Source organism: Puma concolor, chromosome E4 (genome assembly GCF_028749965.1).
Source record: "Puma concolor isolate L17-30 chromosome E4, mPumCon1.1.hap2, whole genome shotgun sequence".
Taxonomy (NCBI): domain Eukaryota; kingdom Metazoa; phylum Chordata; class Mammalia; order Carnivora; family Felidae; genus Puma; species Puma concolor.
In genome coordinates this window covers 5,194,320-5,220,432 of record NC_141683.1, presented here as the reverse complement: position 1 = coordinate 5,220,432, position 26,113 = coordinate 5,194,320, and the positions used below count along the sequence as shown (strand labels likewise).

Below are 26,113 nucleotides of genomic sequence, written 5' to 3'. Positions count from 1 at the left end.
TAAAGTTATTTGCATGGAAGGACGATCATAGCACCATCGTGTTCATTTTTAAGAGACAGAAATTGGTCGTTCTTCCTCCCAGCGTCTCATGACAATGGTGTGGGGGGGTGTCGGGGTGTGGGGACAGTGGGCAGTACGCATGTGTTCATTCAACCAAAATGGATGCAGGACGCATGAGGTTTAACACTAGGGAAACGGGAAGAGAGGTTGACTTGGGACAAAGATGAGTCTGATTTGAGCCATGTGGCCATCAACGTGCCCATCAGGCATTTGAGCGGAAAAATCTTTACGGAAATTAGGAAAATGGAGTGTGGAGAGAGGAATAAGGATAAGAGAACAGGTGGGGAATCTTCGGTGATCTGAAGCCGCTATCTGAAACCATCAGAGTGGATGTCTCCCCCGAGAATAGAGAACGAGAACATGAGGCTTGGTCTCCCCACTTCCGGGAAGGATGTTTTTAAACTCGCAGTACTGTTGAGATTGCCCTTTGACCTTTTTTTTCAGAACTAAGACCCTGGGGACTGTATGTCGGGCTGTCCTCAGGGGCCATCATTGGTGTCATCTTGACGCTCAAAGTAGCAGTGCTGCTGTTGAGAAGAAGAGGTAGGTGTCAGTGAAGAGACTCATATCAGATTCTGCGGTAAGCAGGGACGGCTCCCCACAAGCAAAGATCTGCTTGCACCCCTTAGCACGCTTTTCTCCACAAAGCACCTTTACGATAACTAAATACACATATCCTGGGGCCTTGCTCAGTTCGGTAGAAATCAGCATGTCTTTTTTTTTTTTTTTTTTATGTTTATCTATTTATTCGGGGGGCGGGGCCGAGAGAGAGGGAGAGAGAGAATCCCCAGCAGCCCCAGTGCCGTCAGCACAGAGCCCAGCTTGGGGCCTGATCCCATGACCCGGGTATCACAACCTGAGCCAAAATCAAGAGTCGGACGCACTGAGCCTCCCGGGTGCCCCGTGATTCAACACATGTCTTGATCCCCTGTGTTGGGCTGTGGGAATGGAAAGAGGGATGAGCCACAGGTGTCTAACGTGGGAGGCCTTACGCAGATCGTCCTCATTCCGTATGCCTCGCTCTGGTGTAGACGTATATACAGGATGCTGAAGGGGTCCAGAGGCTTAACAATGTTCACCAGACGCAGAATCCAGGGGACTCCTGGATTTCATTCAAGAAACGTTAGAATTACTGACTAATAAAAAGGCACTCATCCAAGGGTTGAAACCTTTCTATAATTTCTTTTTATTCCCGCAATATCCTCTGCAAGTCGTTTCTACGTGACTCAGCAACGGGGTAAAAGACGCAGAGAGAGGCTACGTGACTCGTGCGAGTTCACCCAGCCTGTTAATGAGAGACCAGAACTGACCCCCACCCCCCAGGGTGCGTGCCACGGGGAAGGTCCACAGGTCACCGGAAGGCAGTGGAGGGAATGCTCTTTACTAAGATTTGTGCACAAATTCTGCCTCACCTTGGAAAACGGTACCATTTGCGAGTTGCTTACGGCCAGACCAAATGATACGGAAGGTCACCCGGGATGGCTCTGAAGGCCCCATTACTTTCTTGCAGGTTAAGTACCTAGAGGTAGGGTCTCTTGGCCTCCTCTCCAGGTCGTCCCCTGATTCCACATCAAGGAGCAATGCGCTCGGCCCCACTCGCCTCACCCGCCCATACCACAGTCCCACAGGTCCAGTTTCCCGGGCTGGCCGTCCCGTGGTGAGGACGGGACTTGATTTTCATGCCACAAAGCTGATGGCTGATCTTATTTGCCAAGTAGATCGGTCACGTGCGACCTTCTCAGAAAAGCCCTTACCGCAGCACCCTGAGTCGGGTTGGCTTGCATGAAAAAAGTCAAGATCACAGCCCAGCCGCCTACTTTTGTCTCATTTCCTCCATCTAAGAGTTAGCTGGGGAGGGGTTGGGGTGGGGTGATTCAGACAGAAACCATGCTGAGAGCCTAAGGGGACGGGGCAAGGCACCCACATTTGGCCTAGATAAGAAGGAAACGGCGAGATACCAGGATTGAGGACCCTGAGATTAACATGAATGCCGTCACCTCCGAGATGCCGCCTGACTCTGAAGCTCTGCAAAGGGTCTCCCTAGCAATTTCATGCCCAGAATACACTGCTCCAACACACGGGGTCGGGCACTGGCCAAACTTACATTCACACGCAGACTCGGCCACTGACGGGCTGGGTAACTGAATCAGTGAGGTCTCCCCTGCAAAACAGGGGTGAAGTTATGTAAGGTGAGGTGTTGTGGGGATCCAGGAGTCCATACGCCCAAAACACCGAATACGGGGGTGTCCACGGACAGATGGTGGGACACGGACAGATGCACGACAGATGGACAGATACATACACGCTAGACAAATCTCCTAAGGGAGTGAATTCAAACACCAATGGTTTAAGTCCTATCACCAGCAGATGTGGCCGCATCTGGGAACAGCACTCAGGACAAGTCCATGAAGCCTGGGTAACAAAGGATGACTTTGTCCTTCAGGCCACGGTTGGAAAGGATGTTAGACACTCTCCATCTGAATTTTATGGTTAAAGTAAGAGAAGAGACCCAATTCGGTGGCAGGTTCTGTCCAATGCCACTCAGCCAGTGAGGACTAGGGAGTAGCTACCCTCACTCTAAGGCCACGATGAACATTTTCATTCGGCCCCAGGGCCTCACCGACTGAGCTGAGTTGAGCTGACTCCCAAAACCTGCTCTGGAGCTAGGAAGGACACTGTGCGACCGAACGATCTTGAACGATCAGTGTTTCTCTCGGACGCGGCGTTTCAGCCTCCCTTCTTCCATCTGTCTGAGCATTCGGGGCTGTCCCCACAATCACCCGTTTCGGCCAGAAGCTGACCCGAGAGTCGAAGTCCCTCAAGACGGGTGTCTGTTCTCCACTGTTTGTTCCCCTACAGACTGAGCACAGGCCAGGGCGGGCGCGGCTAACTTTGCAAACACTCTCACAGACCCAACCTGTGCCCCCCTCTCGTTACCCCGTCAGTCACCCCCAAGCCCCAGCCTCCGTTCTGCACACTCGGCAGCCAGTATCAGTCCTGGCCAAAAAGTAAAGCCGGAACCACCAGGCACTCCATGCACACCCCCCACCCCCGGACACAAGCACATCCTACGCGGACGTTCTTTGAGAGCTTTGAGCTTCGCCTTCTACTCCAACGATCATATACTCTCATGCGGCACCTTCTAGCACCTTCACCGCATACATACATTTTCGGCCTTCCCCTTCCAAATAAAAGCGTACCGCTCCTCGGTGCTATTCCCTCAGGGACTGGCTCCTCATTTTTTTAAGAGGATCAATTGATCGGCGTTAAAATAAGTCCAACCTAAAGACCCTGTGTGATTTCCTCTCGGTCAAGCCTCCATTGCTTCTGCCTGGACTTGGCAAGCGTCCCCAAATTAGCCTCCATGCTTTAGTCTGGTACTTTCACCACGCTTCTCACCCCTGCACGAAGCGCATAAAGAACTCCAGAGAACAGGGGCGCCTGGGTGGCTCAGTCGGTTGAGCGTCCTCGGCTCAGGACTTCCCGGTTTGTGAGTTCGAGCCCCGTGTCGGGCTCTGTGCTAACAGCTCAGAGCCTGGAGCTTGCTTCGGATTCTGTGTCCCTGACCCCCCTTCTCTCTGCCCCTCCCATGCTCATGCTCTCTCTCTCAGACTGCAGGTGTGCGACATTCCTGCAATTGCACAGCGTCGGTCTGGAAGGATATATGTCGAGCTTAAAAGCAATCGTTTCTGGACATGAAATTGCCTTGGTTGGGGTGGGGGACGAGGGATGTACTTTTGACCTTATGCAATTTTAATTTTTGTAATGAGAATGAATTATTTTTATAATTTAAAAAGACGAAATTCAAAAACTGGCTAACTGTTAAAGTGTCCTGCAATGAATTAAATTCCGGAGACCCTAGGCTCTGAGCAAAGTTTCCAGGTGGTGGGTGTTAGAATGACGCTGTCCCTTTATTTTCCGATCAGTCTTGGGGGATCATCCGTCTTGTACCCCCTTCCTCTACACACGCACAAAGTGTCCCAGAAACAGAGGGTTGAGTGAGAAAGCTGAACCAAGCGCCGTGCTACACGTGGGAGAGTATGCAAACATCATAAGCCCCGTCCTCAAAGCACTTAGAATCCTGGGAGGAGACCAGATATGCACATTAAACAATAGAGATTAAAATAATTGAATGGCATTCCAATTCCATGTAACACATACTGGGAATTTTCTGTGGACCAGGCACTGTTCTAAATACTTGACAGATGACATCTCACGGGACCATCACAACAGCCCTGTGGGGGAAGATACTTCAGTCCCATTTCTCAGAGAAATAGAAACAGAGAGATCAAGTAACCAACCTCATGTCATGTGACACATATACAGGGGGTTTGGGACTTGGTGTCTGTTCCTTTGGTACTCCTGGGGAAGGGGGGGGTATGCGGTGGGGGGGTAAAGACCACATAGGTCTGAGTGGAGTTCTCTGGGTAGGCCACAGAGAGATAACTACTGTGATTTCTTTTCCCCAGGTAAAGCAAATCATTACCAGTCAACCACAGAAGCAAAAAGCCTTACTATCTATGCCCAAGTCCAGAAATCAGGTGTAAGTTCTAGACTTTCTTTGTCCGGTGTGGGCCTGTCGTGTTTCCGTGGGATTCCTGGCCAGTCCGTCTTGCATGCCTGACGTTCGTGGTTCTCCATGGGTTCCGGAGCAGAGGAAATTAGGGAAGCAGAAGTCAAGAACAAGAGCTCTCCAAAAAGGCATTAAACTTCAATGTCTGATGGGGCTATTTATTATTTGAAATGATGAAAACACTGGGTAACCTGGGCATCTGTGTCTTCATAGGGGAAGAACGAGGAAGCAAGAAACCTATGATAGACGACTCCTCTAGCTGTGGTGTTCCGGGTGTCTGTGGGTCCCTGTTACCTAACTTGCCCTTCTCAAGAGACAGGGGGGAAGGCCTGAGGACAGAGGGAAGGTTTAGAGAGGCTGTGGTATGATGTGTTGGTCTGATGCAAATGTAGGAGTTTGCAAAGCACCATAGAGACAGGGAAGGAGGATTTGAGGATTCTGGCTGGACAGATGACTAGTCATGATAAAGTCAGGATGCAGCTATGTTAGAAGTTAGAGGGAGGCTAACGGAATACAGTTAGCCAGGAAGATATTCTGGTTTTTCAGAAGTGAAGGCAATGCTAGGTGATGTACAAGGCAGAATCTGGTCATGCAGAGGAAGCAAATTCTGGAGTAAAGGGCATGAAGGTGAAGACAGCTTTGATTAACACCTTGGAAAATTGCATCAGATGGGAAGGCATTTCTGATAACCAGGGGTGGACTCTTGGCCGAAGCTCTTATTTCTGCTGCCCCCTGGTGGCCTGGAGGGTTTAATACATAGGCCATCACTATGTCTGACAGCCAAGTTCCATTTGGCAATGGGAGACCTGGGGCACCTGGGTGGCTCAGTCGGTTGGGCGTCCTACTTTGGCTCAGGTCATGACCTCATTGTTCATGAGTTCGAGCCCAGCATTGGGCTCTGTGCTGACAGCTCAGAGCCTGGAGCCTGCTTGGGATTCTGTGTTTCCTTCTCTCTCTCTGCCCCTCCCCTGCGCATGCTCTGTCTGTCTCTCTCTCTCTCAAAAATAAATAAACAAACAAACATTAAAAATAGGAGAGTCCCGGAGCACCTGGGTGGTTCAGTCGGTTAAACTTTTCACTCTTGGTTTCGTCACAGGTCATGATCTCATGGTTTGTGGGTTCAAGCCCCACATCGGGCTCTGTGCTGACTGCACAGAGCCTGCTTAGCATTCTCTCTCTCCCTCTCTCTCTGCCCCTCCCCTGCTTGCTCTCTCTTTCTCTCCGAATAAATAAACTGAAAATATGTGTGTGTGTATATATATGTATATGTATATATGTATATATGTATATATGTATATATGTATATATGTATAGGAGAGTCCCAAGAGCAACCTCTCCCTTGCATTTACATGCTTAGATGGCTGGCTTCAACTTTAGCCTTCCCTGCCCACTCCGTCTGATGCTGCTGGCGTCTGTCTTCTTACTGTCAGGTATGACACATATACGAAGTGTGACTGTCGGCTCAGCGAATTACCCCATTGTGGAATCTAGTAAAGCAAACCTTCCCGCCTTGCTTTTCTCCAACAATTTTTTGACTCTTCCCGACCCTTTGTACTGACACGTGTATTTCAGAATCAGCTTCTCAAGTATCACAAAAAGGGGGAAAAACCCATTAGGATTGCATTGAATCTACACATCCATTTGAGGAGAAATTACGTCTTTCAGTATCGAGTGCTGTAATACCATAATAACTACCACCCAGATCAGGGAACAGAACATTGCCAGCAACGCCCACAAGACCTCCTAGTGCCCACCCCCTCGTCTCTAGTCTCCCTCCCCTTGCCAAACATACCGCTATCCTGACTTCTAAAAATATACTTTAGCTCTCTCTCTCTTCCTTTAACTTTATAAAAACGGAGTCCTGCCGTATTTTTCCTCTTGGGCCTGGTTTTGGTTTTGTTCTGGGCTTTTTGGGTTTTTTGCTCGGTATTACTTTCACGAGATTCGTATGTCTTTGTGCTTGGTATGTAATACGTTCGTTTTCATCGCTTCATTTATAGAATATCAGCGTACGGATATACTAGAGTTTACCTAGTTGACGATTGATGGACATTTGGGTTATTTCCAGTTTGAGACTATTATAAAAATTCCAACCATGAGCATTCCTATGTGTGTCTCTTGGTAGATACGTGCAGATATTTGTGTTTGGTATGCACCTAGAAGTAGAATTGCTGAATCATAGAGGATGCATATCCTCAAATTGGCTGCATAAGGCCAAACTTTTTTTTCAAAGTGAGCACACCAATTTTCTTTTAGGCCAGCTCTGCCTTCTAATCAAAACTGGGTGTTATTGGCCTTCAAAACAATTGTTTTCATGTTTATTCATTTTTGAGAGAGAGAGGCACAGAGCACGAGCAGGGGAGGGGCAGAGAGAGAGAGGGAGCCACAGAATCCGAAGCAGGCTCCAGGCTCTGAACTGTCAGCCCAGAACCCAGTGTGGGGCTCGAACTCACGAACTGTGAGATCACGACTGGAGCCGAAGTCAAACGCTTAACTGGCCGAGCCACCCAGGCGCCCCTGGCCTTTTAAATTTTGGTCATTGGAGGGGCGCCTGGGTGGCGCAGTCGGTTGAGCGTCCGACTTCAGCCAGGTCACGATCTCACGGTCTGTGAGTTCGAGCCCCGCGTCAGGCTCTGGGCTGATGGCTCAGAGCCTGGAGCCTGTTTCCGATTCTGTGTCTCCCTCTCTCTCTGCCCCTCCCCGTTCATGCTCTGTCTCTCTCTGTCCCAAAAATAAATAAACGTTGAAAAAAAAATTTTTTTAAATTTTGGTCATTGGATGTGTCTTTTTATAGCTTTATTTTAAATTTCCCTAATCATTAAGGAAGCTGAGCAACACTTCTTATGTTTATTGGCCATATTAATATCCTCTTTCTTGAAGTGCCTGTTAAATCTCTTACCCATTTCCCTTTGAACTTCAGGCTTTTTAGAATGGATTAGTATAAGTTCTTTAAATATTTTTAGCTTTTTGGCAGTTACATGTTAGCAGATACCTTCGCCCATTCTGTGGCTTGCCTTTGCAATTTCTCGGTGATACCTTCTGATAAAGAAAAGTTGTTAACTTTAGCGTAGAACAATTCAGTAACCTCTTCCTTCATAGATGGAGCTTTGTGTCCTGTTGGAGAAATCTTTTTCTCTCCTCCCAGGTAAGGAAGATATCCTCTGTCATTCTAAAGACCCTACGGCTCATCTTTCACATTCTATCTGTTATGTACCTGAAAATGAGTTTTGAAGTATGGAGTGAAATGGGTCAGGTTTCATTTTTCTCCAAATGGATATCCTATCAACCACGTATTGAAAAGATTGGCCTTGTCCCCATCCCACCACTGCCCCCCCCCCCCAGTGCTACCTTCATCACAAATCAAGGCTCCACATAGTGAGGATCAATTTTTTTTTTTTTTTATTCTCTTTTTGCTCCATTGGCTTGTTCATTTGTGCCTGTGCCTGGACCATGCTGTCTTTATAGACCGGTCATTACAGATTCATTCTAAGTTTGATACCTGGTAAAATGTCTTCTCCCTTGTTCTTGTTCTCCCTCAAGAGGTTCTTGGCCATTTTTGGTCCTTGGCATTTTCATAGATACTTTAGATTCAGTTTGTCAAGTTCCACCTAGAAATCCTGCTGGAATTTTAATCAGAACTGCACTGATCACTTGAGGAGACCATATGTGTTTATAGCATTGAATCTTTCCATTCGCAAAATAATATATCCTTTCCATTGTGTCAATCTTCTTTAATTTCTCTAAACGGAGTGTTGTAGGTTTTGTAAGAGGACTTTTCCATCATAGTTTATTACTTGGCGTTGGAACAGTTGGTATTTTGAATATTGTCATCTTTTTAAAAATCTTTAGTTTCTGTATATTATTGGTACATAGAAATACAATTCATTTTTATATTTTAACCTTATATTTGAAGCATTGCTAACCTTACTTAAAATTCTAGTCATTTGTCTCTAGATGACTCGGGTTTCCTCTGTACACAACTGTGCCATCTGTAAAAAAAAAAAAATATACAGTTTATTTCATTTTCAAATCACGTAACTTCTCTTCCTTCTTGTTTTACCGGCTGAGGTGCCTTGTCCAGTATGGAATGGAAGTGTTAATAGAAGGGTCCTTGGATGGTCCCAAACTCACAAGGGACACTTTCAATATCTGACCATTAAATATGGTTTTTGCCGAAGGTTCTCATAGCTGCCGTTCTATCTAATTGAGAATGTTTTCTTCTACTGCTGGTTTGCTAAGGAATCAATGTTGAATTTTATCAACATTCTGCATCTATTGATATGATCTTATGGATTTTTTAATTTTTATTTCTTAAGCGTTTTTAATTATTTTATTTTATTTTTAAAATTTTATTTACATCCAAGTTAGTTAACATATAATCTAATAATAGTTTCAGGAGCAGAAGTTAGTGATTCGTCACTTACATACAACACCCAGTGCTCATCCCAGAAAGTGCCCTCCTTTAATGCCCATCCCCCATCTAGCCCATCCCCCCACCCAACACCCTGCCAGCAACCTTCAGTTTGTTCTCTGTATTTAAGAATCTCTTATGGTTTGCCTCTCTTTCTGTTTTTATCTTATTTTTCCTTCCCTTCCCCAATGTTCTTCTGTTTCATTTCTTAAATTCCACATATGACTGAAATCATATGATATTTGTCTTTCTCTGACTGACTTATTTCACTTAACATAATACATTCTAGTTCCATCCATGTTGTTGCGAATGGCAAGATTTCATTCTTTTTGATCACCGAGTAATATTCCATTGTGGATATATATATATATATATATATATATACACACACATATATATATATATATATATATATATATCCATGGAGATATATATATATATATATATATATATATATATATATATCACATCTTCTTTCTCCATTCATCAGTCAAGGGACATTTGGGCTCTTTCCACAATTTGGTTATTGTTGATAGCGCTGCCATAAACATTGGGGGGCATGTGCCCCTTCAAATCAGCATTTTTGTAGCCTTTGGATAAGTACTTACTAGTGCAGTTGCCGGGTTGTAGGGTCGCTCTATTTATCTCACGAGCCACACTGATTTGTAAAGACTATCCCACTTTTGCAGTCCCGGAATAGAAGCAATGTAGTCTGTTCCTTTTAAAATACTTCTGGGGGGGCGCCTGGGTGGCGCAGTCGGTTAAGCGTCCGACTTCAGCCAGGTCACGATCTCGCGGTCTGTGAGTTCGAGCCCCGCATCGGGCTCTGGGCTGATGGCTCGGAGCCTGGAGCCTGTTTCCGATTCTGTGTCTCCCTCTCTCTCTGCCCCTCGCCTGTTCATGCTCTGTCTCTCTCTGTCCCAAAAATAAATAAACGTTGAAAAAAAATAAAATAAAATAAAATACTTCTGGGTTTTATTTCGTTAATATTTTCTTAAGAGGGTGCTGTCGGTGTCTTGTTTAGGTTTCCGAGGGGAATTGGCCTGCAATTTTCCTTTCTTGTAGCTGCCTGGTGAGGTTTTGACACCAAGATTGTGAGTGGGAGCTGCATGTTAGTTTCCTAGTGTCCCTGTAAGAAATGTCTACGGACTTGGTGGCTTAAACCAGAAAAAGCTATTCTCCAGTCGTGGAGGCCCGAAGTCCAAGTTGAAGGTGCTGACAGGGACCACGCTCCCTCTGAAACTTGCTTTTCCTCTTCTAGCTTCTGGCGACCCTGGGCATCTTCGGCACTGGTTGGCTTGTAGCTACAGAACTCTAATTTCTGCCTCCCTCTCTGTGCCTCTGGGTTTTCTCCATCCCTGTCTCTTCAGAGGATGGTCCTAAATCCAGTGAGGAGCGTAATCCAGTAATCCAGTAATCCAGCTTGACCTGAGTTTGAAGTCCTTACTTTAATTACCTCTGCAAGGACCCTATGCCAAATAAGGTCACATTTAGAGATTCTGGATGGACCTGACTTTTTTGGTGGGGGGGTGGGGGTCACAGTTCAACCCACCACATGGTGTATTTCCTTTGGGCAGGATAAATATTATCGTTCCCCTTAAATTTTCGGCAGGGTTCCCGGGTGAAGCTCTCTGAGCCAGGAGTTCCTTTGAGGAAGGGTTCTTTTAAATTATATTTTTATTATTCCATTCTCCTCCCCTTTTAGTAATGAAGCAATTTTTTTTTTCTGTTCTTTAGTTGCTACCCTAGAAATGATAAAATACATCCTTGACTTACCAAAGTCTAATATTTATTCTCTTCCTGGACAAGACTTCATCTTCGTTTGAAGTTCCCCTTCTGATTTATGTGCCTTTTTTGATTTTTTTAAAAAGTTTATTTATTTTCAGAGAGAGAGAGAGAGAGACGGGGTGAGTGGGGGAGGGGCAGAGGGAGGGGGGAGAAGAGAGAATCCTGCACTATTGGCGCTGAGCCCAATGCAGGGTTCGAACCCACAAACCTGTGAGACCGTGACCTGAGCCAAACACAAGAGCTGGGCGCTCAACCATTGGAGCCACCCAGGTGCCCCTTGGCCATTATGTAATTTCATGTACTTTTTAAACATAAGAGACATATTGTTTTACGCATCAACATGTATTTACAATTCCCTAGTGTTTACAATTTTCTTTGTTCATATTTCCAATGCCTGTCTGCCAGGGAACTCTCTAGGTCTTACCAGGACTGCTACCTTGCACAGCTCATGGGGACACTGCTCACAAAGACTATGTGAGAATAACACCCCTGGAGTTTCTCGGAGATCATGCCCCCTGGACTCAAACACCCCTGGAGTTTCTTGTAGATCATGCTTCCTGGCCTCATGCCCTAACTGAAGACACCAAGATACCAAAATGCACTAAGCCGTTACAACTATGTTTAAAATAATTCCATAAATCCAGCTTAAAATCCTGAAGGGAAATCTAGCAACGTGCTAATAGCCATGTTGTGTCAAAGTGATGAGACTATAGATGGTTTCCTTTATACCTTTCTCTTTTCCCAATCTTCTTTTTTTTTTTAATTTTTTTTTTTTTCAACGTTTATTTATTTTTGGGACAGAGAGAGACAGAGCATGAACAGGGGAGGGGCAGAGAGAGAGGGAGACACAGAATCGGAAACAGGCTCCAGGCTCTGAGCCATCAGCCCAGAGCCCGACGCGGGGCTCGAACTCACGGACCGCGAGATCGTGACCTGGCTGAAGTCGGACGCTTAACCGACTGCGCCACCCAGGCGCCCCTAAATTTTTAAATGTTTTATTTATTTTTGAGAGTGAGAGCACGAGAGGGGGAGGGGCAGAGAGAGGGGAACAGAAGATCTGGGGCGGCTGGGTGGCTCAGTCGGTTAAGCGGCCGACTTCAGCTCAGGTCATGATCTCACAGTTCGTGAGTTCGAGCCCCGCGTCGGGCTCTGTGCCGACAGCTCGGAGCCTGGAGCCCGCTTCGGATTCTGTGTTTCCGTGTCTCTCTGCCCCTCCCCTGCTCACCCTTTCTCTCTGTCTCTGAAAACTGAATAACATTAAAAAAAATTAAAAAAAAAAAAAAAGGTCTGAAATGGGCTCTGTGCTGACAGCAGCAAGCCTGACGCGAGGCTCAAACACACGAACCGTGACGTCATGATCTGAGCTGATGTCGGACGCTCAACCAACTGAGCCACCCAGGCAGCCCCTCTCCTTTCCCGAACTTCTTAACTTCTCCCCCGTGCCTCTAAGTCTGTGGGACTCCTGGCTTTGATACTCTTGCACGTGCACGTAGGAAAGTGTTAAGTCTTTCTGAGCCTTAGCGTCCCCATCGGTGACGTGTCGCTACGAGATTTAACAGAGTGGATGTGAGCCCGATGTGGCATCTGCGGAAAAGTTCGTAAACTGGCACCTCTGGATATGTGTGCCTATTGTTAAGTTCAGTACTTGGATGGGAAAGAGAAGTCTCGGGAAACCGTGTCAGAGGAAGGAATAGGACGAACAGCAGTGTGGGAAGGGATGAGCTCTGTGTGCTGTCGGTGACAGGAGCGAGACAGATCTTATGAAGACCCCGTTCTCTCCAGCTGCCCTGGTGGGAGCCACGGCGATGCCAGTTCACCATGAGGAAGACTTTTAAGACATCTGGGAGGAGCTCATGGTGACGTGGGCTGCCTCACCAGACTGTGAGCTCTGCAGTGTCGCCTGGGGCGTCCAAGCAAAGCCCCAAGAGCTGAATTCCAGGGAATTTGGAGGGACCTTTCCACCAGGGAAGGTGGCTGGGCCAATGGACTCTGAGGGGCTTTCTAGCTCCAAGCTTCTGGACCTTGGGCTTCTCCATGGGGCGGATCTGGTGGAATCCACTGCCCGGCTGATTTCCTGCTTTCTTTGCTTCTCTTCTAGTCCATTCAGAAGAAACCTGATGCCCCGTCAGCTCAGGACCCCTGCACCACCATTTATGTCGCTGCCACAGAACCTGTCCCAGAGCCTGTCCAGGTGAGGAACCGGTCTGGGCCTCCTCTCTGCAGGGAGGGAAGAGGCCGTCTCCTGAAGCGGAGAAGGCAGGCCCTGGCACGTGGGTCACCAGGAGCCTCTGTGGCTGCGGGACTTCCAGGAGACCCCTCCTGGATGCTCACTTGGGGACACAGCTCTCTCTGTTCCCTAGTGTTTCCCTGAGGGTTGTCCAAGAACCCCATCGGCATCGGCATACATGTATTTGCTAAAAATTCATTTTCCTGGGGCTTTCTACCGGGTCAATCAGAATGTCCACGCTGAGTAACCAGGCATCTCTACATTAAACAGCAACCTCCCCAGGTGGTCCCAGAGCACTTTGGCATTTGGGATTTGCATCTTGCATCTAGGAGTCGGGCTGCAGAACAGAATCCCAGGGGGGGCTTTGTTAAAAGGCTCGGGCCGAGGCCCTATCCAGTCCCATCTCACCAGAAGGTCTCAGAGTGGCACTCTGCCTGGCGTGAGCCCAGAGGACCCTGTGGCGTGTGGCCCAGACTGAGCCTCGCCGGCTCCCCCCACTGCAAAATGACCATGGATTAAACTGGCTTGATGGGAACTATGCTTTTTCCTAAATGGACAGAAATTCCGGGCTGAAATCTTGGCTCTAGTGGGGCTCTATATTAAATAAAGCATTTTCTGAGACAATTGAGGATCAAAAGGCCACAGAAATGCTTCCATTCGCCCCCTGCCCCAAAGCTCCCACAGCCGGACAGACACCCGGAAATGCCGGGGAAGATGCCCCGTCTGCATCGGGACTCTATTCTGAGGACGCTATCCTATCCAATGGGGAAAGTGAACACAAGAATCTGGCTTTAAAAAGTTTTAAGAAAGAATACAGATTTTTAAAGAAGTTTTCTTCATCGAAGCAGTCTGTTATATTTCACATTTTACAGCAACCCCCGCCCCCCGAATTCTTCCATTCCTGTCTTTCTTTCCCTGCCTCTTGAGTGCACTTGACCTAGAAGATGTCTTTGCCCCAAGTCCTTGTCTCCTCTCCCTTCCTGTGGGCTGCAATCTTTCCTTCTCCCTTTGGGTCTCATTAACCCTTTCTAAACCTCAGTAAATCAGAACATCTTGGCTTCCCCAAACCGTGACCCGCGTCCAACCTAGAGCAGAGACAATGGCTTTCCTTATAAGGCAGGGGCAGGACACAGAGCAAAGGGGGGCATCTCTCCTGGTCTTCCCAGTGGTGATTGTTGATTGTGTGCGCACACCCGGGAGGGAGCTGGAGCCCCGGGGCGGAGGGGACGCTGGCAGTGGGGGACCCGAGTGCCATCCCCGGCAGGTCCCCCCGCCACCTGATACCTGAGACCCTCTCCTTTTACTAAGCAGCACGGTTTCCGTTTGCAGCCTGTGAAGCCAGTGCCTGAACCCACAGACTTCTGTTTTGCCCTCAGGAACCAAAGTCCATCACAGTCTACGCCAGCGTGACACTGCCGGAGAGCTGACCCCAGAGACTCAGTGAAGGGACTTTCCGCAGCAACGTGGAGGGGCCCGGATAAGCACCGCGCGTGGCCCCAGGTCCCAAGCTCCCTGCGACACTGTGCACATCTGCCTTCTTCTCAGATCGACGCCCTGGTGATGCTTTTTCCACAGCCACCCGTGGGATGGACGAGGGGCCGAGGCTTTCCAAGCGCTCAGCCTGCTCCTCGGGGCTCAGGCCCGGAACAGAGAACTACTTGGTGAAGCTTTCCAGCTCTGTGGTGTAGCAGACGGAATGAGTCATGTGGGTCCCGTGAGCTGAGTCCTCCAGGAGTCTTGCCCCTTGCCCGGACCGGACGATAAGAGCCAAAGGCGGGAAGCTGGGGCCCCCAGTGCCTCCCAGGCAGCTGCCCACCAGCCACGAAGCCTGGGACAGCTCACGTGCCTATGCCTGGTCCTGGGAGCCGACTCCACTCCCCACGCAGCCCCGATCAGGGCCCTGTGCCTCACTTTCCCCCTCTGGACGGGCAGTGAAGGGTGAACTCCTTATTATAGGTAGAACACTCTGGGATTATTCTATGAAAGAAGCTAATCGAGTCAGTACTTTATTTGCAAAACCCAGAAGCTGAAGGGTCAATAAACCAACAGCAAGACTGTGAAGTCTCTGAGCTTTGAATAATGGAAGGAAAATCACCCAAGAGTCTCAAAAAACTACAGGGTATTTAAGTATAATATTATAGAACATATATATATATATATATACTTATATATGTGATATTTAAGTATTTAAGAACTCTGAAAAAATGTCCCATGCAGATGGCATTAGGTTTAAAGAAACGTGGCGAGAGTTTGCGATGACACCGTTACGGAGGAATTCAGAATTATCAGAGGTGGCCCCAGGCTGATCTTTCACTTCTCCAAATGATTTTTGAATCCCGATTTCTCTGTTGGCTCCATTGAACAGCAGTGTCGAGCCTCAGCAGAGACCCTCTCGCCACGTTCTGAACCCGTTTTATACTCACAGGGTCCTTACCAGGCACCCGTGCCCCATCCCTCCTCACGCTACATTTATCCCGAAGTGGGAAATGAACATATTGTGACCCAACAGCTACAAGTAATTCCACGCTTCCTGACTTCAATTGCAGGCCAGAGACAGAAAGTGTCTCTTTCAGTAAAGTCCTATTTTCTTCCTCTTCTAGCTCTCAGACAGGCCTTCTTCAGTTTAAGCTCTTTTTTTCTGATGGGTTCTTCTATGACCTTAGTGAACGTGGGTTAGGAAATCACCAGCGAGCGATCTCACAACCATATAACGAGGGTCACCGACTGTTCAGCTCAAGGACGCTGAGTGCCAGGGGCACTGCTCTCGTCCTGATGGGACTAGACCCCGACTCCGCCACCCCCTCCCCTGCCTCAGTTGGACTCAGCAACCCAATAACGGCCGGTGCCCCGTCTGCACCAAGGTGACCTCCTCCTTGTCTCTTCCTTTCTTGTTTCTAGTTCAGAGTTGGGGCCTGAGTGGCCAGTTCTAGGTCACACGCCCATGTCCTACCTCCAAGGGAGACTGGGAATTGAGTATCTGGAACGTTCCATTTTCGTAGTGCTTGGTGGGCTCTCCCTCTTAGGAGTTAGGAATTCTGCAAATGCAAGCAGTGGGATTCAATTCTGGGAAGGCAGAAAAAGAAAAAACAAAGTTCGCTACACCACCCTGGTATAAACTGAGGCTCGTTAGCTGTCTATTCTCCAAAACTAAGGGAGCTACTATCAGGGATTTGTAAACTCTGAGGTTATGAGCACTCGGTCCCTTACTACGACTCACACTGTTCTAGCAGATCGGTTCCCAACACCTGGGTTTTTCCCGTGGCCGAACCCCAGCCGGTGGAAGGAAGGAAACAAAGTGGGGAAGAAGAGACTATCCGCTCAAAATTCCCAGGCCTGGGCTCAAGACCTCACTGAGGAGGACGGCTGTGCCGTGCGGACTTTCAGGCTGACCTTCAAATGACATTTGACGTCCTGTTCTGCACCATCCAGGCACCGGGTTCAAGCGGGAAAGCAGAGAGCCCTCAGCTCACACCCTTCCCCGAAAGGCACTGTTGCTGGGCTGGAGCGTTCCTTTTCCTCAGGCCTAAAGACGAAAAAAGTCCAGTTTCCCCGTGTTTCTTCTCTCATGTCTTCTTTTGACTGAGCGTATCTGAATTCTGGAGAACTCAAGAGGAACAGACCATTCTCGGGCTTAAGGGACTGGTGGTGCTCTACAATACGGGCCGGTGTGGTCCCAGGCCTGTCCAGGACACTCATTCTGGCCACGCGAGCCGATGTGCTGGTAAAGGGTGCATATGGGGGCTGAGGGACCACGATTACAGCAAGTTACGTCTCTTCCTGAGTTGTTGTTTCTACCTCCTGGAAATGAATAAAATTCAGACAATCCATCAAGGAACCTGCACTTTTGTCTTGTGTCACCTGAAGGGTTCATAACGTAGCAGTATGGCAAGACACGTTCCACAGACTTGTGTCTCTAAAGCTATGAAGCGCTGAGGGTGTCTCATTCGGTTTGATGAGGTGGGAAGCTGTCCCTTTCCTAGGGTGTGGGCAAGGGTTTTAGCTCAAGGTAGGAGCCACCCTCCGACAGAGACAAGAGCTGTGTGGGCCCACACCTGCTCGTATTCCCAAGGTGAAATAAATATTCGAGTTCCCTGGGGAGTTTTAAAAATATATACTGATGCCCAGACCCTATCTCAAACTCAAACGAAATCTGGGTTCAGATCTACAGAACCACCTCCTTAGAACCAGAGGATTTTGTGATGAGTTCCCCACAACAGCCACAAGGGGGAGACGTAGCAATACAGTCCACCCCACACCAGCATCCCCCCACACCGCTTCTGGTCTAAAGGATCAGGACTGAGTCACAGATTTGCTGAAGCTGTGGCCGAATCCTCATCAGTTCCCAGCACTTGTGGGCTGGAGGGAGAGTTGACCCCTTTCGTTAGAGATAAGGAAGCCCATTGTGAACTGATGGCCAGCGCTAGTCAAGGTTCGCTGCAATTAGTTTCTGTCACAGAAGACTCCTAATTTTATTCAACGCTTCCCTCATTCACCAGAGTTATTAAGTTCCTACTAAGTGTTAGAACTTGTCATCTAGGGGGACATACAAAGGACACAGACAATCGCAGCATCATGATAGGTAGACAAGCACATGATGCTCTGGGATTCATGAGACGATAAAGGAGATACTGTTAGTAATTACAACGGGGCAATGGTTGGGCAAACCAGAATGTGTTAGTCACCTTAATGACAGGGATGCTCAGGAAGCTCATAGGAGGTGCGCCAGACTCAGAGGGAGGAGTGAGGAGAGTAGGCTTATTTTATTTTATTTTTTTTTAAATTTTTTTTTCAACGTTTATTTATTTTTGGGACAGAGAGAGACAGAGCATGAACGGGCGAGGGGCAGAGAGAGAGGGAGACACAGAATCAGAAACAGGCTCCAGGCTCCGAGCCATCAGCCCAGAGCCGGACGCGGGGCTCGAACTCACGGACCGCGAGATCGTGACCTGGCTGAAGTCGGACGCTTAACCGACTGCGCCACCCAGACGCCCCATCTTATTTTAGATAAAAAGTTTGAAGGAACAATGAAAATGTAGAAAATTTCCAGCCAAAGATGAAACACTGCAGCTCAGAATTAAAAAAAAAAAAAAAAAAAAAAAAGAATCAAGATATCAGAGTTACCTTTACTGCAGTCACACTTTGGAGTTGAGAATTAGATGAGAGGGGGGAAAAAGCATAATTTATGCAAATATTTATGCAAATAGTCAACACTAAATGTGTGCAATTGTTCTGCAAAATTTATACTCTTGCTGACAGTACATTAAAGTTCCTTCTTTCCCTTTCCTCAATAGCAATTGATATTAGCCAATTTTCTTGGCCAATCACATATGTGATACAACACAGTTGGGTGTGGGTTTTTTTCAATGTTTACTTATATTGAGAAAGTGCGTATGCAAAAGACAGTTGGGGAGGGGCAGAGAGAGAGAGAGGACAGAGAGAATCCCAAGCAGGTCACGAGACTCAATCTCATGACTGTGGGATCATGAACTGAGCCAAAATCAAGAGTCAAATGTTTTCTGGCTCTTGATCTCAGCTCAGGTCATGGTCTCACGGTTTGTGAGTTCAAGTTCCTTGTCGGGCTCTGTGCTGATGGTGAAGAGTCTGCTTGGGATTCTCTCTCTTTCTCTCTCTGCCACTCATTCTCTCTCTCTCTCTCTCTCTCTCTCTCTCTCTCTCTCAAAATAAATGAACTTAAAAAAACTTTATAAAAAATTAAAAAAAAAAAGTCAGACATTTAGCCAACTGAGCCATCTAGGTGCCCCATAACACCGTTGTTTTAATGTTCATTAAAATTATGTCTAATTTTTAGACATGAATTTGTGTCTCTTTGTAGATTATAACCTCTTTGAAAATATTTTTAAACTATTTTTCCAGTTCACCATTATAATAAAAATCAATTTGTCATCCAACATATTAATATTTCAAAAAATCACGAGGTATTAATTAGTTAAGTGCCCTTTAAAATTTTTTTTAATGTTTATTTTTGAGAGAGAGACACAGAGTGAGCGGAGGAGGGGCAGGGAGAGAGGGAGACACAGAATCTGAAGCAGGCTCCAGGCTCCGAGCTGTCAGCACAGAGCCCGATGCGGGCCTGGAACTCACCAACCGTGATCATGACCTGAACTGAAGGCAGACACTTAACTGCCTTAGCCACCCACGTGCCCCAGTTAAGTGCCCTTTTAAATCTCAAACATTCCTTGGCTTAGATGATAAGTTATATGATTATTCCAGAAATAGGAGAGTCAAGAATTGTCCAGTAGAGTTCACAGTGTGGAGATCATTCCAGCTTACTGAGAGAAATAAATGCTACTATTTCATTTTGTTAGGCAGTAGGGATATCAATACTAATTAATTCTTTTTTTTTAATTTTTTTAACTTTTATTTATTATTTAGAGACAGAGAGAGACAGAGTGTGAGCATGGGAAGGGCAGAAAGAGAGAGGGAGACGCAGAAGCTGAAGCAGGCTCCAGGCTCTGAGCTGTCAGCACAGAGCCCGACGGGGGTCTCGAACTCACAAACCGCCACATCATGACCTGAGCTGGAGTCAGCTGCTTAACCCACCGAGCCACCCAGTTGCCCCAATACTAATTAATTCTTATTACTGATAGAAAAATACAGCTTTGTATACGTTTCTTCAAATGCAACGTGTAATCACTAACAGAACCGATTTGTTTCAGGATTTAGGCCACGCTATTAAGGCAATACAACGTATTGGCAAGAGAAAGAACTTTGCAGTAGAAGCAGTGACGTCTGGCTGACCGGTTTGTGGATGTAAAGCAGGTAGCTCCTCCAAGAAGAAAGTAGAAAGAAACAGTGCAGTGAGCTGGCCCAGATGCACCCTCATGACCGTGTTAAGCGGCCAGGTTAATTTGAATAAAAAGAAACACTGGCCATCCTTCTGGCAAATTCCAATTGTATTTCAAGCGATTTTTGTTTCATGAATGCAAGTGCTGTGTTGTTACGTGCCTAAAAGTTTTTGATCACTTTTAAGCAGATTGTGTGTGCCTTTTATCAGACCACACGCTACAGTGTGCTTTTTTTTTTTCCTTTTTGGAGAAAGAGAGAGACAGAGCCCAAGATGGGGAGGGACAGAGAGAGAGGGGGAGGCGCAGAGAGAGAGAGCGAGACACCGAATCCGAAGCAGGCTCCAGGCTCCCAGCTGTCAGCACAGAGCCCGACCCAGGGCTCAAACTCACGAACCGTGAGATCATGACCTGAGCTGAAGTCGGAGGCTGAACCGACTGAGCCACCCAGGTGCCCCGCCACTGTTTTCTAATATCGTCTTAGCCCATTCGGGCTGCTGTGACAAAATACTGTAAACTAGGTGGCTTATAAACAACAGAAATTGCTCTCTCGTGGTTCTGGAGGGAAGAAAGTGCCAGATCACGGTGCCAGCAGATTGGTGCGGGGAGGACCAGATTCCTGGTGTGAATGGCTGTCTTCGCACCGTGTCCTCACATGGCGGAAGGGGGAGGATGCTCTCTGGGGCCATTTTTATAAGGGCACAATCCCACTCATGAGGGCTCCATTCAAATCACTTTCCAAACCACCCCCCCCCCCACCAACTTCCCACCTGATAGCATCACATTGGCGGTTAGATTTCAACATATGGATGGTAGGGGGACATGAACATTCATCCACGCCGCCATTTTCGGTACACATACGCCAGGAGCATTGCAAGAGTTTCGGTGCTTCCATATCCCTGCCAACACGTGATATGGCGAGTCAGGTTCCTCCAGAGAAACAGAACCAATTGGATATATACACGTATAGCCAGAATGGGGTTTATCCTAAGGATTTGGCTCATGTGATGATGGAGCCTGAAAAGTCTCACAGCCTGCTGTCTGCCAGTCGAAGAGGCGGGAAAGTTGGTGCTGTACCTTCCAGAGTCCAGGAGCACCGATGTGCAATCCCCAGGCAGAGGGCAGGAGGCCGATGACTCCGCCTTACTCCGTGCACCGATTCCCGCCCGTGCTAACCTCCCCCAGGAACACCCTCCCAACACACTCAGAAATTGTGTTTTACCAGCCCTCCGGGTATCCTGTGGCCCGGTCAGGTTGACACATGAAATTAACCAGCACAGTGAGTTGTTGTTTTATTTTTTTTTTCATTTTACCCATTTTAAAGGATGTATAGAAGTACCTTACTGTGGTTTGACTTGATTTCCCTGATGGCTAATGACGCATCTTTTCACGTACCTGTTGGCCATCTGTGTGTCTTTAAATTTTTTTTCAACATTTATTTATTTTTGGGACAGAGAGAGACGGAGCATGAACGGGGGAGGGGCAGAGAGAGAGAGGGAGACACAGAATCGGAATCTGAGCCATCAGCCATCAGCCCAGAGCCCGACACGGGGCTCGAACTCACAGACCGCGAGATCGTGACCTGGCTGAAGTCGGACGCTTAACCGACTGCGCCACCCAGGCGCCCCAGTGTGTCTTCTTTAGAAAAATGTCTATTCAGATCTTCTGCCCATTTTCTTTAAAATTTTTTTTAAATGTGTATTCATTTTTTTGAGAGACAGAGTGTGAGTGGCAGAGTGGGAGGGGCAGAGAGAGAGGGAGACACAGAATCCAAAGCAAGCTCCAGGCTCGGAACTGACAGCACAGAGCCTGATGCGGGGCTCAAACTCACGGACCGCAAGATCATGACCTAGGCTGAAGTCAGATGCTTAACCACCTGAGTCACCCAGGCACCCCTGCCCATTTTTAATTGGATTTTTTTTTTTTTTTTGCTATGGAGTTATATGAATTCTTTATGTATTTGGATATCAGCACCTTATCCGATGTATAATTTGCAAATATTCTCTCCAATTCAACAGGTTGCCTTTGCCTTTTGCTGATGGTTTCCTTTGCTGCACAGAAGCTTTTTAGTTAAATGTAGGCCCATGTGTTTGTTTTTGCTTTGTTGCCTTTGATTTTTGGTACCGGATTCAAAAACCTCATCACCAAGACCTATGTCAGGAAGCTTACCGCCTGTTTTCTGGGAGTTTTGTGGTTTCAGGTCTTCCATTCAAGTCTTTAACTTATTTTGAGTTCATTTTTGTCTATGGTGTAAGATAGGGCCCAGTTTCACTTTCTGCACGTGAATATCCAGTTTTCCCAGCACCATTCATTGAAGAGACCATCCTTTTCCATTGTATGTTCTTGGCTCCCTTATTATAAATTAACTGACCATATATGTATAGGTTAATTCCTGATTTTATTCACTTGAGCCCTCTCTCTTTTTTTATTGCTGAGAGTAGCTAAAAGCTGGCCTTTCAATTTTGTTTATCTTTTCAAAGAGCCAACTCTGGATTTCATTGATCTTGTCTATTGTCTTTTTCATCCTCATTTCATTTATTTCTGCTCTAACCTGTGTTATTTCCTTCCTTCCACTAACTTTGGGCATCACTCGGTCTTCTTTTTCTAGTTCCTTGAGGTGGAAAGTTATTTATCTGGGACTTTTCTTGCTTTTTTTTGAGATAGGCATTTATGGCTATGAGCTTTCCACTTAGAACTGCTTTCGCTACGTCTCACAAATTTTGGTATATTTCCATTCTAATTCATCGTCGGGTATTTAAAAAATTTCTTTTGGTTTCTTCTTTGACCTATTAGTTGTTCAGCAACATGTTTAATCTCCACATATTTAAGAATTTTCTAGGTTTCTTCGCATAATTTCTAGTTTCATACCATTGTGGTCAGAAAAGGTGGTTGGTATGAATTCAATTCTCTTTTAATTTATTAAGAACTGTTTTGTGGCCTAACATATGGCCTATTCTGGAACATGTTCCATGTGCACTGGAGAAGAATGCATATTCTGCTCCTTTTGGATAGAATGTTCTGTGTATCTGCTAAGTCCATTTGGACTAATGGGTAATTTAAGGCTGAGCTTTGCCTATCATTTTCTTTCTTTAAAAAAATTTTTTTAACGTATATTTATTTTTGAGACAGAGAGAGAGACAGAACATGAGCGGGGGAGGGGCAGAGAGAGAGGGAGACGCAGAATCCAAAGCAGATTCCAGGCTCTGAGCTGTCAGCACAGAGCCCAATGCGGGGCTCGAACTCAAGAACCATGACATCATGACCTGAGGTGAAGTCGGACGTTTAACCGACTGAGCCACCCAGACGCGCCCCCCCCCCCCCCGATCATTTTCTGTCCGGATGATCTATGCATTGATGTAAATGGGGTATTAAAGTCTCCTACTGCTATTGTTTTGTTGTCAATTTTTTCTTTTAGGTTTTTTTTTTTCGTATTTGCTTTATGTATTTAGGTGCTCCTATGTTGGACGCATACATTTTTATAAATGCTATATCCTCTTGCTGGATTGTCTTCTTTATCATTATGTAATTTGATGTCTATTACTTAAGATGTAAAGGCATACACAGATGGAAGGTGAAGGGATGGAAAAAGATATTCCATACAGGTGGAAACCAAAAGAAAGCGGAAGTAGCTATACCTATATCAGACAAAATAGTTTTTACTTTTTTAATGTTTATTCATTTTTGAGAGAGAGAGAGAGAGAGAGAGAGCACGAGTGGGGGAGGTGCAGAGAGAGAGGGCGGTGAAGGATCCAATGTGGGTTCAGCACTAACAGCAAACACTTGAACCCCTGGACCGCGAGATCATGACCTGAGTCAATCAATGATCAGACGCTCAACCAACTGAGCCACCCAGCCACCCCGGACAAAACGGACTCTAAAAACAAAAGATAGTGTATATTCAGATGTAATATTTTTTACTCTATTCTGCTTTGCTTTATTTATTTTCCTGGGAATGTAGCCCCTTCCCTCTGCATGGCAGTGTGAGGGAGAAGCTGCTCATTAATATTTCACTTAGAATCAAATTAAGCTGGAATAGGGGGTGCTTGGGTGACTCCGTCGATTAAGCGTCTGACTTCAGCTCAGGTCATGATCTCGTGGTTGGTGGGTTCGAGCCCAGCATTGGGCTCTGTGCTGACAGCTCAGAGCCTGGAGCCTGCTTCAGATTCTGCGTCTGCCTCTCTCTCTCTGACCCTTCCCCACTCGTGCTCTCTCTCTCTCTCAAAAATAAATAAACGTTAAAAAAAAATTAAGCTGGAATAGGATTCATCTGTAATTAACCTAACCCCTCACCTCCTTCACCACCCGTGCCTTTTAGATCTTGCTATTTGAGGTGGGACAATGTTGGGTTGCAGTTTCCATACTTTTTTGTTTTCTTTTGTATTAAAACTCTGGAATCCAACTATTATGAAATATGCGATACCATACAACTTGCCTCTGATTTCCAGCCCCTCCTCAGTGCCACTTTCTCAGCAAAATTCTGGAGGGGATGGGACTTGTTGGGCAAGACAATTTGGTCTTGCACTGGGGGCTTCCAAATTCCAGCCTGTCTTGCCAGCCCACACCATCACATAAGTTTCATCTCATTTGTCCTTCTCCTCAAAGTCTCTGTTTTTGGCAGACTCTCTCTTCTGCTGGTCTGTACCCCAGACCAGATCCTGCCCCAAGTCTTGAGCTGTTTGGCTCTCTGCTCAACTACGAAGGGCATATTTTTTCACCGGAATTCAGTCCATCAAGGTTTTTTTTTTGCATACCTTGTACGTCCCGTAGAAAATCTTGATTTTTATTTTGTTGTTGTTGTTGTTGTTGTTGTTATGGGATGGAAGGACTTGTGTATCTCTCTGCATCATATCAAGAGACGAAGTCTCAGAAGTTAGTATCTTCTTGATAAAAATAGCCTAGTTGTCAGGCAATAAGACTGAAACACAGAGATAAGACACCGGTCCACGCCCAACAGGAGATAAATCCCTGAGTAATGTACCAATCTAGGATTTTTGAAGACATAGACATGAGACCAAGCAAGGGCTGTGCACTGTAAGGGAAGATCGAGCATCTTACAGAGAACGAAGACGGAAGAAAGAGAATACAAAGTCGGCTTTTCAGCAGCTCTTGGCAACTTCATAACCTTTCTTCTTTCTTCCTTCTCTGTGCCACGAATACGTGACTGATGTGTGTTTTTGCACGTGTAGCAATTACATATTTCAGGAAGACCTCTTGTGAAAAATATGAAAATAATATGGTTCAATCTTGTGAGTGAAATACTCAATTTGGGAAGTTTCATTTTTATTGTCAATGTTTCTTCGGTGCCAGACAGCTGCCTAGCTCAGCACGTGCTACTTTTATGTAGATAAAGGAAACCAACTACTCGATTTTGGCCAAGTATGTATGAAGAATGAGGAGGAGGATAGGTCGATGAATGACCCTGAAGGCCGAGGAAGGGACTAAGGATTCCTCTCCATGGGAAAAGCTTTACTTAGGTCTCAGGGGCCATGTCCTCTGTTTCCCCAGCACTCTCCAGAACTGCTGGGTTCGGGTTTAAACTGCTTGGCTTCTGGGCCCCAATATTTATTCCCACCACCGCTCCCTGACACCCCACGCCCCTACGAGGCCCCTGACATTCTTCTAACAGGGAGTGGGAGGTCTCTACCAGAGAACAGTCAGTCCTGTGTTACATCTGGCTCAATCATAATATAATTATATTCATTATATTATATAGTAGATGCATTGTGTACATAATATATAATGTATGTAATCAACATAACTATACACAAAACAATTATATATAGTAGAATTATATATAATCCTATTATATATGATTACATATAACTATAATTACATAATGTGAGTTGTTACCATTTTTAGACTCCTATCGTGTCAACACATTCTTCCTATTCCGTCTTCCCCTACCGCCTTTCGCCCAATAATGCGAACTTGCTTTTCAGGTCTGCCCCAGCTGGACTCTCAGCTCCTCTAGAAAGCCTTCCCCACACTCACCTTGCCTGGGTTAGAGACCCCTGCTGCTCTCCCAGTCCCCCGGATTTTCTCTCTTGCAACACTTACCATCCTCTGTGGGAATTGCGTGTTTAATGGTTGATCTCCCCAGCAAGAACCTCGAGCTCCACGAAGGGAGAGACATCCGCTGCTTTGTCGTTCTTTATATTGCCCGCGCCCAGAAGAGTGCCTGGCACGCAGCAAGCATCCAATAAGCATTTGTTGAACAAATAGTTAATTAATGCTAGGCATTTTGTGTTATA

At 46.5% G+C, this 26,113-nt stretch overlaps 1 protein-coding gene and 1 long non-coding RNA gene across 5 annotated transcripts in view; one reads left to right on the top strand and one right to left on the bottom strand.

The window, feature by feature from the left end:
* Positions 1–16,890, top strand: part of SLAMF1 (signaling lymphocytic activation molecule family member 1) — a 36,391-nt gene extending 19,501 nt beyond the window's left edge. Inside the window, exons 4-7 of one of the 3 annotated variants that reach the window (XM_086693093.1) lie at positions 505–603; positions 4,530–4,603; positions 12,931–13,023; positions 14,389–16,890. In XM_086693093.1, coding sequence (XP_086549219.1) covers positions 505–603; positions 4,530–4,603; positions 12,931–13,023; positions 14,389–14,469 — 347 coding nt within the window. In that variant the 3' untranslated portion in view covers positions 14,470–16,890. The remainder of the gene's footprint in view (positions 1–504; positions 604–4,529; positions 4,604–12,930; positions 13,024–14,388) is intronic. The other 2 variants (XM_086693094.1, XM_086693095.1) reach the window with 2 other exon arrangements.
* On the bottom strand, positions 8,059–26,010 carry LOC147572274 (uncharacterized). 2 transcript variants are annotated; one of them, XR_015245744.1, is made up of 4 exons: positions 25,920–25,941; positions 16,450–16,857; positions 16,010–16,122; positions 8,059–8,622 (listed from the first exon to the last, which is right to left on the bottom strand). It is a non-coding gene; the product is annotated as an uncharacterized LOC147572274 (long non-coding RNA). The 2 variants fall into 2 exon arrangements; XR_015245745.1 differs by lacking the exon at positions 16,450–16,857 and having other exon boundaries at positions 25,920–26,010.
* Positions 26,011–26,113: the final 103 nt, after the last annotated feature.